The sequence below is a fragment of the Mizuhopecten yessoensis genome, unplaced genomic scaffold, assembly GCF_002113885.1.
Source record: "Mizuhopecten yessoensis strain PY_sf001 unplaced genomic scaffold, ASM211388v2 scaffold10921, whole genome shotgun sequence".
In the NCBI taxonomy this organism is placed as follows: Eukaryota; Metazoa; Mollusca; class Bivalvia; order Pectinida; family Pectinidae; genus Mizuhopecten; species Mizuhopecten yessoensis.
In genome coordinates, this window is record NW_018408788.1 from 800,030 (window position 1) to 817,818 (window position 17,789).

The window sequence follows — 17,789 nt, forward strand, 5'->3', positions numbered from 1 at the left end:
ATGCTGCATCATCAGTGAAGAATTTTAGCCAAAGAAAGTGAGAGTTACCTCCCCTATACCATGTTTTACAACTTGGCTGGGAATCCAAAAGATTTACCAGCATCTTCAGACAAATACCAATAGACCAGTACCAAGTATCCATCAGATTGTATAATTCAAACAGAAAATGCAGATATGGCCAGTTTGAGGTGCAGATACCACATCTCACTGTGGTTCAACTTGAAGCATGCAGACCTAAGACTGTGAAAGTCGGGCAAAGAATTATAGCTCAAGTGTGCAAGATATGTTTCCTGTCAATCAGCAAGAAAAAGAATCAAGGATATGATACATCATTAAGTATAAAAAAATGAAAAGTTAAATCAATAATACTAACAAATTTTACACTTTTTTATCATTTTTCCATTCTTCTTAAGTTTTTCTCATATTCCATCATGTTAGAAACCCCGTGTTATTATCAAAACACGATCAAACCTAATTTTCACTTCAAACTCAAACTTCATGTGAAAAAAAGACCTCCTGCATAAAAAGTGCTTTAACAAATTAGTTCGCTGTTGAGTGAGAAATTGTGTCTTCTAACAAAAACATCCCACTTAAGTTATTTTTTTCACTCAGACATTAAGCATTATCACATGACGCTTATCAACCAATCAAAGAACAGATTACATAAATTTTCCATACCAAATTAGCCTCGACTGAATAGTAATGTAATATTTTTCTTAACTGCAAAGATTTTCCAAAAGAATTTCAGGATTTCAAAAATCAGAAATCACTATCTATTATTCCCCAGCCAAACAGAAACTATACAGTACATACACAATATATACTTTAAAGCATAGTTATAAACACTTCGTTGCATATGTATCAGGATAAATACCAATAACTCAAGCCTCAAACCATTGTTCAAAGACGAAATAGTTTCAGGATTTACTGGGTATCAACAAATTTTCAAAAAACACATTTTGTTTAAAACAAAATCTTGAAATTTTCAAAAAAAAAAATGTTTTTTTGTATACTGGATCTTTTTATATGAAATTTTATTTGTGAATTTTCTATAATTTTCAACAAAGATTTAATTTTATGGGCTTGAACAAATGGGTCAAATTTTTTCTCCCTAAACGATAAAAGTTACAAATTATAGCACATTTCACCAATCACAAATATAGAACTTACCAATTTCATTTTTTTTCAATTCTTAACATTTGAAACAATTACTTTCTTACCAAACATCTACATTGATGGAAAGATATAAACAGACATAAAATACCAAATTGGTGGGACTTTCAGAAAAGACAGTAGGACAGACACATCGACAAATCATTATCACTCACATGCTTGACATGCACAGTACAGACTATATACACATAAAGAGTGACTTGACCAGGACTTACCTGGGCCACTTTTTCAGACACGTTATGCTTCATATTCTGAACGTTGGGAAGGAAGACGCCTTTACCAGTCCCTGGCATAACTCCGTCCCTTTCTTGGGTCCAGCCCATCTGGAAGGAGTCGGCTAACAAATTCCCAGAACTGTCCGTCAACTGTTTAGTTCTGTGTTTGGCAAGTTCGGAGTCACTGCATGTTTGGTTGATACAGTTGGATTTGACATGGTTCCCTGTCCCTAAAAAACATTCATCAGAACAGAATCATTGTTGCGGTGCTTTGATAGCAGGAAAACAACAAACTAAATCTTACTGAAACCTGTTGATAATAACCTCAGGTAAGTTAGCGAGTAAACAAGGATAAAAAACAGAGAAAATCAAATCATGTAGGAAATTATAGCATGTTTTAAGGAGGTATGCTACCTTATGCTGTATGACTAGTACTGTAGGTTATCTCCCTTAATAATTTTTTTTAAATGAATTGATTGAAAATAATAAGAACAGATTTCCTTTAAGTATGATGGTCTGAATTGATGCATCACAAATAATGATAAATTGTTAGCCAACAAAACAGTTGTTGTTCAAAAACTTTGTTCCTAAATAAAACTGACACATGTACTGACAACTAGTGAAAGGAAACACTACCTTCACCTTTACATTTATATTTACATGTGTTTACACCTTCTCCTTGACAGCAGCCACAACAAAACATTTGTGTCTATTATAATATATCCTATTCCCACAGATCTTGGTTATGTCACCCTATTGAAATACAATGTACTTCCTGCTTACTATTGAATTGGCCTGGGAGAAAATTTCTCTCTTTTTCATTCGGTAGAGCATAAGACTAGTAAACCAGAGGTCTAGGGTTCAACCCCTAGCAGAAACCAAACATGATTTAATTTTCACTATTTTCCCAATGATAAAATTTCAGTTTTATATCATAAAACCTTAAAGAAAGACAAAACCAAAAGTGATGACGTCATATACCCCTATGTTTGGTGTGGTACATTGTATTAGTAACTTTAATCTCCGATTGGTTGATGTTGCTAAGAAATTACAACACAATTTTGCTTTTTGTGCAAAATAAGATTTCATTTTTATTAGAAATTAATAGATATTCATTAGCTATATGTATAATTAAAAGTGTTGTCTTTTTATACTAAATTATAAGGATTATTAAACCAAGTTTGTTTTTGGGGTTATATGGAATAAACGGAAAATCTTAATGCACTTTTTATTCATTATACATGTAGCTGTGTCACAGATTTATGCAAAGTACACACAAAATATTTCGGTGTTTACAGTAAAACTTTCAAAATAATGCTGGCTTTCCTGAAACATTGTAGAAGCGGTTGTAAGATGAAAGCATGCTCATTTGTACCTCATTTGTCAAACACAACCCTCCTGTGGTCCAAAAATATAGTCTGGGTGAAATAACCCGAAAGTGTTTGCAAATATTGGCAGACTTGCCAAAAAAGAACGAGATAAGACAATGAAGACTTTACCCGAATGGATGTCAAATCCTAGACCAATTATCGATGATTTCAATGGAAACAACAGATTGAGACAAAGTGTGAAATGGTGAGTCGTGAGGTTGGTGTTTATATATATATATGAAGCAGAGAACTGTAGTGCAGTTTGGGTAGTAAAATATATTAGAGTACTTACAGACCTTGCCCAGTAAAGTTTTAATTAGTTATACATTGTATTGGAAATATACGAAACATGAAAAATGACAAATTCCATAAGATTTAATAATATCTAAATCTTAACTGTTCTTAACTCATTCACCCCTGAAATTTCATAATGAACTGTTCCAACCTTTGAATTGGAAGATTTCTAATGTGTATTCAGGGGTGAATGAGTTAAAGAGGTTTGAGAAAGCGGTAGTATTTTAAACACCCACAGGTGTCCATGAATCGAGTCAAATCGGCCTATAAACATACTTACATTAGCAATCTCATATTTCAGTGCACAAGAAAACACCTATCAACACAGTTATTTATTAGTAGGATTGTTTTTTCTTTAATTAGACCACACATTTTAAAAACAAGAGCACATAGGGTCTGTATCGCTCACCTGGAAATATTAGCAAAATTGAAGTTAAAATAGCTAGATGTTGCTGGAAGTGTACATGTATTACATGGTTAGTCAGGGATTATATTTAGATGCAATTGGACAAAATCCTGTCATTCCTATAGGAAAAGGAGGATTTTTGAAGACTTTGCTATCATTTCCCCTATGGGCCTCCTCTGCCCCCAGGGGGGTCAGACTCACCGTTGATACAAAATTAGGTCCCATTCACCCAAGGAAGCTTGAGACCAAATATGGGCATAATCCTGTCATTCCTACAGAAGAAGGATTTTAAAGAAATTGCTAAATTACCCCTATTGGGCCCCAGGGGGTCAGACCCACCATTTATACAAATTTGATTTCCCTTCCCCATAGGATGTTACTGTTCAAGGATATTAAAGCTATTCCTCTCTATCCCTTATTGGGCCCGCCTCTCTGCCCCCAGGAGGGTCAGACCCATCGTTTATATCAAATTGGTTCCCCTTCACCGAAGGATGCTTCATACCAAATTTGGACAAAATCCTGTCATTCCTACAGAAGAAGGAGGATTTTGAAGAATTTGCTTTTTTTCTCCTATTGGACCGCCCCTCTGCCGCAGGGGGCCACACTTTCCATTCATACAAAATTGAGTCCCCTTGACCCAAGAATGCTCCAGACCAAATTAGCATAATGCCTTAATACCTTCGGTAGAAGAATTATTTTAAATGTTTTACCTCTATTTCCCTTATTGGGCCCCGCCACTCTGCCCCCATGGGGGCCACACCCACCATTATACAAAATTGAGTCCCCTTGGCCCAAGGATGCTCCCGACTAAATTAGGATAAAATCTAGTTGGCTGTTCAGAACTAATAGCGTTTTGAAGGAAAAGTTGACGGACCGATGGACGACGGACGACGGATGGACAAAGACGCTGCAGTATGGCATAAACTCCCCATGGTCCTTCGGACCAGGTAAGCTGAAAATGCATCATGCAATCGGTACAATTCCTTTATTAATCTGACATTATACATAAATTAACATACTACATATTTTGGAGAGTGCTACAATGATAACACCACTAAATAAGTCTGTTTACAGTACATATGTATCTCCTATGTGGGTTTTCTCCCCTGCAAGTGGAATGTAACATATAAATGAATGGAATTTCAAAAGTCATGTAATGTCACATTTTATTTCTTTTAACGCATCTTTATTACATATTTATTTGAACATATCTTAACATATTCAAACCATATTCAAACCAAATCCGCAGGTCAGATGTAAAAGCAAACATGCATGTAAATTTTTTAAAATAGTGAATGTATTAAAAGTGAGATATTTGTTGCCATGGTTTTAGAAGTTTAGTGATGGGAACATTCTTCATGCCATTGAAGAGAGAAAGAGTCAGTCTGCAGACATTGCATTCGTGGTCAAAGTTCAGGAAAAGTTTGAGATTATGATTGTACCGCATATTCTTGGAAATACCTTGAACAATCTGTCTTGATCTTGGTATGAGAATCAGATATCAATGTAAGGTGGAATCAGGCAAACAAGTTTTCTTAGAAAGTTTATGAAATTAAAATTTATATTTAAACACTGGTAAGCAATACAATATATTTTGATTTTAATCTATGAAATTCAAACTTAATTCAGTATTAAAATGTATACTTTATGTGTCATCAGGGGTAAATGAGTTAAGCAATAAAACCTTTTTTTTTTTTTTTTTAAATCTGTATTTTTTTCTTCTTTCAGATTGCTGAAGGATATTCCAAGATAGTAGAAACAGTTTCCAGGCTGATGCAAACATGTAAAATTTAGAAAACAGTCTTCCCGACCACACGCTCTATCTACTCACATGACCCTACGGTGTAGGCCCGCGCCCGGCCATTGGCAATATATAAGTCTGCAACAAAGAGTTTGTACATCTAATTGGGAAAGTATAAGAGTTATCTCCCTTAGACCCAGCACTCCACAACATGCTCAGGACAAGCTGAAGTCTTCTTTTTTTCTACAGTATACCTTATAAATACATCTATTTGGGATGGAAGTTAGGGTTGCCTCCCCTAGAACTAACAGTTCAAAACATGCCCAAATAAAGCTTCTCTTGATCAAAACAAACAAATGCATTTAACATTTGATTGGAATAAAGTGAGAATTTTCTCACTTTAAATCCACTCTATATTACATGCTCAAAACTAGCCAATTTTTAAGAGAAGGCATTTTCTTTTGATCTGGTTGTTATGCTCATAGCAGAGAGACACCCAGGGGAACCCATATACCATTTGTGAGTGCATGAATGTGTGTGTATGTTGGTAGAATACCTGTACAGGAATTGGCAATTAACAGGTGTGCAAGACAATATCAACTGGCTATATTACTTAGCAGATGTGCAAGATCAATGTCACTGGACTGCTTCATACACTGATAGGTAAGCAAGGTAATAATGACTGGACAGTATCAATTGTGTATCTCATGTTGCTAACATAAATGAAGGGAAATGGAAATGTGCCTATATATTTCAAAATGGGAAAAATGTTTTTAACATTATTATGACCTTATCCCTATGACCATGCCCCTGTGATCTCTTGTCCATATGACCTTGACCCTGCAATATTTTCAATATGACTTTACCCGTAACCTTGCCCCTATGACCTTGTCCTTATGACCTTGCTCCTGAAACCTTTCCCTATGACCTTACCACTGAAACCTTGCCCTGGTGATATTTTCCCTGAGCTTGTCTTTATGACCTAGCCACCATGACTTTGTCAATAGGACCTTGCCCTTGCGACATTTTCACTATGACTTTACCCCGTAACCTCGTAACCTTGTCCCTATGACCTTGTCCTAATGACCTTGCCTCTGAAACCTTGCCCTGGTGATATTTTCCCTGAGCCTGTCTTTATGACCTAGCCACCATGACTTTGTCAATATGACCTTGCCCTTGCGACATTTTCACTATGACTTTATCCTGTTACCTTGCTCTTATGAACTTGTTATTATGACCTCGCCCTAGTGAGCTTTTCCCTGACCTAACCTCTGTAGCCTTGCACCTATGGCCTAATCCTTATGAGACTTTTCCCTCTAACCATGAGGCTATACTGAAAGCAAGTGATCACCTGACGCAGGGATAACCGGCTCGCCGTCGAGGCCCTCCAGGGATGATGCACGTCTAATGTAAGCACCGGTGCGGGAGTTGGGGGCTGGAATGTCTGAACCGGTCTTTTTGTAGCGGAAAATTGGCGAGTTTGGCGGAATTTCATTATCAAGGTAAGGAAGTGAGTTGAGAGGGACAGCCTCCTCAGAAATGGGTGGGTTCTCAGGGTCTTGGTTCTTTTCCATCCCACAGGATTTGAACCGGTTGAAATCTCGTCGTATCGATGGCAGGCGGAGTTTGAAGCTTCTGTGGCGTCCTTGGAATAAAAGAAAAAATACCTTCAGATCTGACCCTGTTCAGCTACATGTACGTTACTGTAAGCATATTCATTTTGTGGTACTGTTGTTTCCGTACTATTAGCATCAGACCTTGAGTTTTAATTCATATGCACTGCTAACAAGTATTAGCTCATTACTGCCTGTTCCAATCCTGAACCTATGTATGTACATCATTAAAAGCATGCAATTGGTACTGTGCACTTAGTTGTGAGACAATTGTATTTTTACATTCTAACTTTGAAATTATTTTGAAGTTTTGGCAAATTTTAAGAAATTTCTTTTTTAAAAACAAGCACATTTTGAAATCATTAAAGAATAAAAATGCATAACAATTTCAAATATACTTGTTCTTTTATAAAGCAAATTTCTGTAAAAGCAGCATCAGAATCAGATTCACTTACGAATGTTTAATTGTATATGTTTTTAACTTGCTTGCATTTTCATGCATTTTACTTATTATTAATAATATTATTTATTATTAATATGTCACATATACTATAAGCTACATGCATAAACAATTGTGCAAAGAATTGTGCAAATTTGTGAGTATTCTTACCTAAAGGTGCAACTTTATCAATAAGCTTCTATGACCATCCCATATACCCAAGTGATAATCAACTTACAATGTACCTAATATACCAAATTCTAATAATGCTGTATTTTAGCAGTACTTCTGTAAATTTGTACTCCTGATTAACTAGCAGTTTTTCTATCTAAACATGATAACCACAAAAAACTCAACTGATAAAAAAATCTCACTATCATTCTGTTCAGTTATCTACCTTGTTGACATAATTACCTGTTCAGTTATCTGCCTTGTTGACATAATTGCCTGTTCAGTTATCAACCCTGTTGACATCATTACCTGTTCAGTTATCTACCTTGTTAACATAATTACCTGTTCAGTTATCTACCTTGTTGACATAATTACCTGTTAAGTTATCTTCCTTGTTGACATAATTACCTGTTCAGTTATCTTCCTTGTTGACATAATTACCTGTTCAGTTATCTACCTTGTTGACATAATTACCTGTTCAGTTATCTACCTTGTATACATAATTACCAGTTCAGTTATCTTCCTTGTTGACATAATTACCTGTTCAGTTATCTACCTTGTTGACATCAATACCTGTTCAGTTATCTTCCTTGTTGACATAATTACCTGTTCAGTTATCAACCCTGTTGACATCATTACCTGTTCAGTTATCTACCTTGTTGACATAATTACCTGTTCAGTTATCTGCCTTGTTGACATAATTGCCTGTTCAGTTATCAACCCTGTTGACATCATTACCTGTTCAGTTATCTACCTTGTTAACATAATTACCTGTTCAGTTATCTACCTTGTTGACATAATTACCTGCTCATTCATCTAGCTTTTTTGTTGACATAATTACCTGTTCATTCATCTAGCGACCTTGTTGACATACTTACCTGTTCATTCATCTACCATGTTGACATAATTACCTGACTTGCTGTTTTTGACATTGTTTTCTGGTTTGTTGAGGGTGGTGGCAGTGGCATGCTCTGAGATGTCTTCATAATTGATGATAAACATGATAACCTCCCCTCGTTCATTTTTCACAGGGGCAGTTAGGACACTGCATAAGAACTTGGATCCTGAAAAACATGAGTATATATGTGAAAATAGTTTTCAGGAACAACATCTAAAGGTATTTGTTTTCAACTTTATTGGACGATTGAGAGGATAGTGCACTTGTATTTCAACAATATGGTAATATATGGGGGTCATCTGCTTGACCATGTGTGTATACTCCATTTTACTCTAGTTTACCCCTGTATTGAGACCCCGTTGTGATATTGCATAGGGGCTAAGAAGAGTGATTAATATGAATCAATAGATTTCATAATTGTTGTAAAGTACAGTTGTAGGATTGCACAACGTTACACGATGTGCGGTGTGCGCACGAAGAGCAAACGATCATCACTTGCACACATTTGTGCGGACAATGGACGAACGTTGGGCTATAACAATCGTGGTTGGTGAAAATTGAGGAATGCCTTAACAATATATATGGTTTCATGCATGTGTTTAAACATCTATAAGCTTATCTTTCTGTCTATACTTTCTTAAATTTAGAAACGGTGTTTTCTGTGTTTTTTAAACAACCTAAATTGACACATGTAAAATTAAGGTATTAGTCAGAGCTGATATGTGCATACCATCAAACTGCTATCCAATACTGATAATGCTAACCCAAATTGAATTACTTCCAATGGCAATGAAACAAATGTTTGTCCAAAATGTGATTTCCCTATATAAACTATAGTAAAGTTTACCCCCTCCCCAGGGGGAAACGTGAGCCCCCAGGGTCATGAAATTCACAACTTTGGGTAAAGCACTCTAAGACCCTTCCATCTATGAAGAGTATTTGATTCTACCATATCTGGGTTTTGAGAAGAAGATTTTGAAATTTCAGTCAATTCAACCCTTTTTGGCCCCACCCATTAATACCTTAAGGTACTTCTTGAGAAATAGCAATAACAAACTTTCACTATCAAAATCCAAGATGGCTGCCTGTCGGCCATTTTGTTTATCCGATCAGTCTCAAAAGTTGCCCTGCACAGCTAAGGACCAAGGGAAACCTACGTATACAATTTGAGAAAGATCCCTCTAGTGCTTCTTGAGAAATAGTGATAACAAACTTTCACTATCAAAATCCAAGATGGCTGCCTGCATATGCTGTCCGCCATGTTGTTTATCCGATCAGTCTCAAAAGTAGCCCTGCACAGCTAAGGACCAAGGGGAACCTACATATAAAATTTGAGAAAGATCCCTCAGGTACTTCTTGAGAAATACTGATAACAAGAATTGTTTAAGGACGGACGACGGACGGACGACGGACCACGGATGCAGGGTGATTTGAATAGCCCACCATCAGATGATGGTGGGCTAAAAATCAACTCTCAAGGGGTATAATTATTTCAGTAAATATATCTAGCCAACATGTTAAGATTTTTCATTCTTATTCCCAAAGTGGAGAATGATAATTTCCCCCCACCTTAAATGCAAGTGGTGATTGCATCAAACACACCCATTGATTGCATTGTTTTCCAGCAAAAACAAGGAGTTATTTTCTGTGATATACTATTGTTGGCGTGACATCACACAGTTGTTATGACTGGGAAATCCCCCTGCCTAATACCCTAGGGTAGGACAGAAATATCATTCCCTGACCAGAAGTGTTGATATCTCTGCGTAATGGGAAGACACTCTTAGATTTGTGAGGAGAGACTATTAACTGTGTATATAGAAAAAGAAAGCCACTCCTTGTTGAAAGCTTCAAGACAGGTTTGGGTCAGATTGGTGCTTTCCTCATTAGACTTTTATTGATTATTTCAGTGCAGACTTGTATCTAGTTTTCATCAATTTCAATGCACAACTATAGAATCTCAATTATCATCTCCCCTCCCCCTCCTCGCCCTTCCCAACTCCTCACATTCATCAGAAACATGACAAGCGTCTGCACAGACGACAATGTAAAACAGGGATGTTTTCACTGGTATCATAACAGTAATGTATGTATGTCATTCTGTCAGTCAGAAATAGGACAGGCAACAAGCTATGGGATTGACCTTATCTAATGCTGTGTTATTGCTATTTTTCCTAATCCAGTTAATTAATTGTAGGTTTTAATCATCAGACTTTAGGGAGTGCTACCAGTAAAACCTTTGATAAATCAACAAGATTAAAGAAACTATTGTGCTACGTTGTCGACATGTGGATAAACAATTCCTCATTTACAAATCAAGAAAACAATTAATTTCGGTCCTGAAATACATACTCTTATAAATGATCAAATTTCTTTAGATTGATGCCAAACAATATCAATATACCTAACCCCTCCATGACCTTTCAGGAATGCTCCGTCACAGATTTATAAAACCTTCCCTTACCTTGAAGCTCCGTCACAGATTAATAAAACCTTCTTTTACCTTGAAGCTCCATCACAGATTAATAAAACCTTCTTTTACCTGGAAGCTCCGTCACAGATTAATAAAACCTTCCCTTACCTGGAAGCTCTGTCACAAATTAATAAAACCTTCCCTTTCCTGGAAGCTCCGTCACAGATTATTAAAACCTTATATCCACCAAAAGGGGGATGTTCCTCATCTTCTAACCCTCTGTCAAATTCAAGCTGCCGAAGGATAGACATTCAAGAATCTCACACCAAGGGTTGATATTTGTCTAGCTTACCCTTAGTTACCCTAAGTTACCTTAGAGACTGATTATTTTTCTTCCATTCTAATTATTATGTGTTTTGAAATATTGTGTATCAGCATTTGTAATGTTTTTTATTTTATTTTTGCACGTTTCTCCCGTTTTAAGATGGTTGTGATGTCATATGCTACCATTTCTATAACGTAACCTTATTGTTTCTATCATTATTTGACGTTCATGTTGTTTTGCTATATCTGTCATACTCTAGGAGATGACACATACCCAATACCATCAGGAGTAACAGAGAAATCTTTAACAGGAATAAACAAGAGATAAATGGAGGTAGAAAGTAATTGTACTCTATAAATGTAGTACAACCAATCTCTGAGGCTTTACTCGATAGCTGTAGTACAACCAATCTCTGAGGCTGTACTCTATAGCTGTAGTACAACCAATCTCTGAGGCTGTACTCTATAGCTGTACTACCAATCTCTGAGGCTGTACTCTATAGCTGTAGTGCAACCAATCTCTGTGGCTGTACTCTATAGCTGTAGTACAACCAATCTCTGTGGCTGTACTCTATAGCTGTAGTACAACCAATCTATGTGGCTGTACTCTATAGCTGTAGTACAACCAATCTCTGAGGCTGTACTCTATAGCTGTGGTACAACCAATCTATGTAGCTGTACTCTATAGCTGTAGTACAACCAATCTCTGAGGCTGTACTCTATAGCTGTACTACCAATATCTGGGGCTGTACTCTATAGCTGTAGTACAACCAATATCTGAGGCTGTACTCTATAGCTGTAGTACAACCAATCTATGTGGTTGTACATTGTGGCTGTAGTACAACCAATCTATGTGGCTGTACTCTATAGCTGTAGTACCACCAATCTCTGAGGCTGTACGCTATAGCTGTAGTACAACCAATCTATGTGGCTGTACTCTATAGCTGTGGTACAACCAATCTCTGAGGCTGTACTTTGTGGCCATAGCCAATTTTTAGCCTATAAGGATGAAATAATTTCTAAGGCTGCACTTTTCGGCTGTTGATGATTTTTGAGGCTGTGCTTTGTGGGTGTATGCAATCTCTGAAGCTATGTTTTGTGGCAGTTGACAGTCTCTGCACATGTACTTTGTAGCAGTAGTAAATCTCTACAGCTGTACTTTATTGCTGTGGTCAATCTCTGTAGCAAATGGAGCCTGAGACAGATAAGGAGTCTATCCTGTTTTCTTTTGTCTGCAGAAATTTACACTCTTACATTATTAGAGAAATAAAAATGAATAGGAAAAGTGGGTGATAGTGTTTGTCTAGACCTTAATCAATAGGAGCCAATAAGTGGTGGGACATGTACACTACCAGTCTAATCCATTCCCATTAGCTCAACACACTGCTTCTACTACCTGCATGAAATACCTTAACGAGATACCTTAACGAGCAACCAGACACCATTAAACATCTTAATGGATCATTACAGGTGAGAATAGCACACCTAAATGGGTTATTGAGAACATTGCACATGTCTGTACATATGGTATTTGATAGACAGACAATTTTATGTCTAATGGGAAACCATCTCATAATAAATTGTGCTATTTATATAGTATTAAGAAAATGTTGCTACAATCAATTACAAAAGGATTTCTTTTCATTTATCTTCAAAGATGACAATTATTACTTTGATATTGGAAGAAGTGCTACATCATAATTACAAGGTGTGACATTACAAGGGTGGCCACTGATGATAATGTTATAATCTGTCAGTGTCTTCTTCATTGTCTTCATAATGACAGATCTACTTAAGGCAGTATGATATAATCAACATTATATATAATAGGAGGTGTAAGGATTCACTGATGCATCGATGTATTGGATCGCAAGGGCCGCGATACGATGAACCAATGCGGCAAGACTGTATCGTGTTACCTGCGATACTTTTCATTTTGTACTCTCCCTTGTTGGAACTCTTCAAAGAAAAAATAGTTATAGCACTCAACAAACCAAAATGGCGGATTGAGACGATGATGAGAAATATACGCTAAGGCGTCTGCACATTTCAAGTCGCCTATCTCGCAATGGGTTTTCTTTCAAATCTACTAATTCCAAAGATAATGTAATCTAGACAGACAAATTGTTTTTGTATTGCAATGAATATCGAAGAAAACTTGAATATGCAGGAAATACGAGGAACATGACCACGCATGACTCGTCAATACTTTGATCTTTACCGTGCCAGTTCGAAGAGAAACTCACGTTTACACGTCTTTTATAACATTAAAAAGGATATGTCAAACAAGACAGTCTTACTTATATGTTGGGGGAATTAAGCAGAAATGTGACAGTTTCCGTTCAAAACCAATTACGACTCCTATCGGTAGATATTATGCCAATGATCTTCGTCCGTTTTCCACTGTTGAAAATTATGGTTTTACGGTATAAACTGACACTCCAAATCCTCAATTTTCACTCCATTCTAGGCAGGATATTTTATATATTGTTATCCTATTATAATATTCATAAGTCATAAGTGAAGTAATACGAGATCTAAATGATGTCTACAGAGTACTTTTGGGTATTTAATGTTATCTATATTGTACCTATTATACTCGCATTATAGAAGTATGAAGACAGGTTTCAAATAAATGCTAAATACACATTGTATATATCTTCCAGATATCGTATCGCGACCCAAGTATTGTAATATGTATCGTATCGCAGCATCACCCACGATACACACCCCTAATATATAATACATTTTGTGTGAGAGTTATCTCCCTTAAAAAATTCGGCAATTATGAGTGTCCTCAACAAATTCCACAGTATCATTCCTAGATGTTATTTTATAGTTATGTTTGAATGAATTTTGTTTTTCAAAGGTGGTAGGTTTTGAAATGTTTCCTTCGAATCTCAGCTCATTCCTGATCTGAATAATACCTGTAGCAGTCATCTCCTTAACCAACCAATACAATTAGTCCAGTCTTGTTTACAGACAAATTCTCCCTTTTCCCAAAGATCAGTGTTGTTCTCTTCATATCTCAGTCATTAATTACAGTCCTTAAGCTATCCCCCGCATAGGTTGACCAGAATAAGATAAGTGTTTTTTTCTAAATAAATTTAATTTAGCATCATCTTATTCCTGAATAATTTGGGAAATTATAGCAATATTTTTATTGAAATTAGGAAGATATTCCTTTTTTTTCGCTTCATTTTGCTAGCGAAAAAACAGCCTATATCCAACTATTTAACTTAAAGAACAAGAGGCCCATGGGCCTTAACCGTCACCTGATATATTTATACAGAGAGTTGATTTTTGTTTTTAACATGAACAGAAATATTATTCAAAGTGACAAAAAACAATAAAACCACCTTATTCAATATCTAGCATGCAGATTTAAGACTGAAAAGTATTTGAAACTAGCACCTCTGATTCTAAACAAGGAAAATGAAGAAATTTTATTTTAGCACACAGACTCCATTGGGCCCCACCCTACAGCCCTTGGGGGTAGGGATGGCTCAAAATTTACAAAGTATCAAACTGTCAACTTAGGGTTATAATTCCAATCAAGTTATCAACATGTAATATTCAAAGTATCATTTGCCATTATAAACCATAACAAATTTTGCCCCCTCCCCTCCTTCCCCAGGGGTTAACGCCAGACCCCAGGGTCATGAAATTCACAATTTTGGTAAAGCACCTTAAGACCCTTCCATCTATGAAGAGTATTTGATTCTACCATATCTGGGTCTTGAGAAGAAGATTTTTGAAATTTCAGTCAATTCAACCCTTTTTGGCCCCACCCATCAGCCCCTGGGGGTCAGTCAGGGCTCATAGGTGCATACTATCAAACTGCTACCTAATACTGATAATGCTAACCCAAATTGAATTACTTCCAATGGAAATTAAACAAATGTTGGTCCAAAATGTGATTTCCCTATATAAACTATAGTAAAGTTTACCCCCTCCCCAGGGGGAAACGTGAGACCCCAGGGTCAAGAAATTCACAATTTCGGTAAAGCACCTTAAGACCCTTCCATCTATGAAGAGTGTTTGATTCTACCATATCTGGGTCTTGAGAAGAAGATTTTTGAAATTTCAGTCAATTCAACCCTTTTTGGCCCCACCCATCAGCCCCTGGGGGTCAGTCAGGGCTTATATGTGCATACCATCAAACTGCTATCCAATACTGATAATGCTAACCCAAATTGAATTACTTCCAATGGCAATTAAACAAATGTTGGTCGAAAATGTGATTTCCCTATATATAAACTATAGTAAAGTTTACCCCCTCCCCAGGGGGAAACGTGAGACCCCAGGGTCATGAAATTCACAATTTTGGTAAAGTACCTGAACTCTTTCCGTACCGTTGTTGTGTACACACGACAAGAGACTTTGATGTAATCTGCCTGATGTTTAGTTGGTTATCGCACGAGACTGTCGCGAAAAAACAATAAATTGTCGCTAAAATCAGAACCCATCAGTTTGGAAGATATGATTTTATTTGAGCAGAGTACACTTTTTTATTATGTGACTTAATGTTTTCGCATTTGCCGCAAGATGTTTGCGTTTGGTGCCTCAAATGTAAACAAGATGGCGGCAACTTAATTCGATACGAACACTTGTAAATTCATCATCAGATATTTGTTGAGACTTATGGAAGTAAATTTGAATATTCTAATATAAGTCTTGATGAAATCTACTTGTATTTAGAAAAAAAATCAACGACTCCACATTCGTAACCATATTCAATCCCCATTTCAAACCTGCACTACAACGCAGTGTTAAATACAAGGAATCATATCGTTTATTGCCAGACAAATGTCGATTTCTCAGTCATAATCAGCTGCCAGTTAGTCATTATGCTACAAAAATGAAGAAGTGTTTGTCTATGAATCAGAACATGAAACAATAACAATATTTGTTCACGGTTACCTGTTTAATTCTTGCGGCAGTTACACCTAGTCTAAAAAGTACATTAATAATCCGCCATTTTGTTATATGCGCTGGGGCGAGTCTGATAAGTACATCCGGTACGGAATCCGGACCGGAGTTGCGGTACGGAAAGAGTTAAGACCCTTCCATCTATGAAGAGTATTTGATTCTACCATATCTGGGTCTTGAGAAGAAGATTTTTGAAATTTCAGTCAATTCAACCCTTTTTTGCCCCACCCATCAGCCCTGGGGCCGGGGTCAGTCAGGGCTGATATGTGCATGCTATCAAACTGCTACCCAATACTGATAATGCTAAATTGAATTACTTCCAATGGCAATTAAACAAATGTTGGTCCAAAATGTGATTTCCCTATATAAACTATAGTAAAGTTTACCCCCTCCACAGGGGGAAACGTGAGACCCAAGAGTCAAGAAATTCACAATTTTAGTAAAGCACCTTAAGACCCTTCTATCTATGAAGAGTATTTGATTCTACCATATCTGGATCTTGAGAAGGAGATTTTTGAAATTTAAGTCAATTTTACCCTTTTTGGCCCTGCCCCTCACAGGCCCCTGGGGGCTGGGGACCATATAATTCACAATTTTAATTGACCTTTGGCCATGGAAGGTTTCTGCAAAATTTCATTGAAACTGGTTCAGGGGTTTTGGAGAAGAAGTCGAAAATGTAAATTGTTTATGGACGGACGACGGACGACGGACAAAAGGCGATCGCAATAGGTCACTTGAGACTTTGTCTCGGGTGTCCTAAAAAGTCACTGGACACTTACAGTCTTCAGGAAGTTATAGGAAGGTTCTGGCTATGGTGTTAATCCATACAAATGAGTCTATGCTACATCTGAGAGGTTTTGTTTGTTGTCTCCATTGTTTTAACATGTTTGTTCAATTAAACCTTGCCATTGATTTCTGCTCTCAGGCGACAGGCCTTACCAATCAATGTGCGGAACTCGAAATTAGTAAAAACACAGCCATCGCTATTGATTACAAATGCATGGAATGATTTTCAAAAGGATTGAACAGTACAGAAGAAATTTGTTTTCAAATTTAGAAGAGTTTTTATTAAAAGGAAAAAACTATAGAGCCATTTTAACCAGCTCTTTTAAAAAATTTAAATATGTCCAAATTTTCTTCAAAGAATTTGTAAGTCTTCTTAAAAATATTTTCAAATTTTAAAATCACGTACATTTTTTAATGACACTGTTTCATGTCATGAAGTATTTTTTTGTCTCCCAATTTATATTCAAAAGAAATGAATTTGATGTGTGTGCTCAGAATCCATTAGTTCAGGAAAATGAGTTTTTCCTGCAGGGGAATTACAATTGAAGCATTTGTCAGAACCAGAGTAATGAATAACTCTGATATGTTACAAACACTTTACTGATGCGGATCTGTCAGCTGAGGAATACTGGTCCAAATTATAGGTTGCATGTCACTTTGATCTTGTTAACGTTACAACCTTAATGGCATCACCTGACCTCACTGTATAATTACATTTTTCAATTCTAATTTTAGGACTTAATGACTTAACCTTTCACATTCTCTGTTCCCTAAGTAATAATTAAAGTTTCAGGAATATGATAGGCTGTTGTCCTGCTTTCTAAGCACCTGCAGCACTGAGTGCAGGGTGCTTATTGTTGTTATTTGTTCTAGTTACAAGACACATATTAGCCAATTTTTATTTGTATTCTAAATCTAGACATATTCCCTTATGCCCCCATTTCACTTGCGTTGCGTCAGTGTCAATCAGGGTCGGTCAGTAAATTTTGGGCTGTCGCAAAACTGTTNGACCTC

General features: G+C 36.6%; 1 protein-coding gene across 1 annotated transcript in view; it reads right to left on the reverse strand.

The window, feature by feature from the left end:
* The window catches only part of LOC110463718 (potassium voltage-gated channel subfamily H member 6-like), a 253,657-nt gene that overhangs the window by 98,592 nt on the left and 137,276 nt on the right, over positions 1-17,789 (reverse strand). The window contains exons 3-6 of the mRNA XM_021518537.1: positions 8,334-8,486; positions 6,551-6,844; positions 5,290-5,337; positions 1,389-1,618 (exon numbers count right to left, since the gene is read on the reverse strand). Coding sequence (XP_021374212.1) covers positions 1,389-1,618; positions 5,290-5,337; positions 6,551-6,844; positions 8,334-8,486 — 725 coding nt within the window. The remainder of the gene's footprint in view (positions 1-1,388; positions 1,619-5,289; positions 5,338-6,550; positions 6,845-8,333; positions 8,487-17,789) is intronic.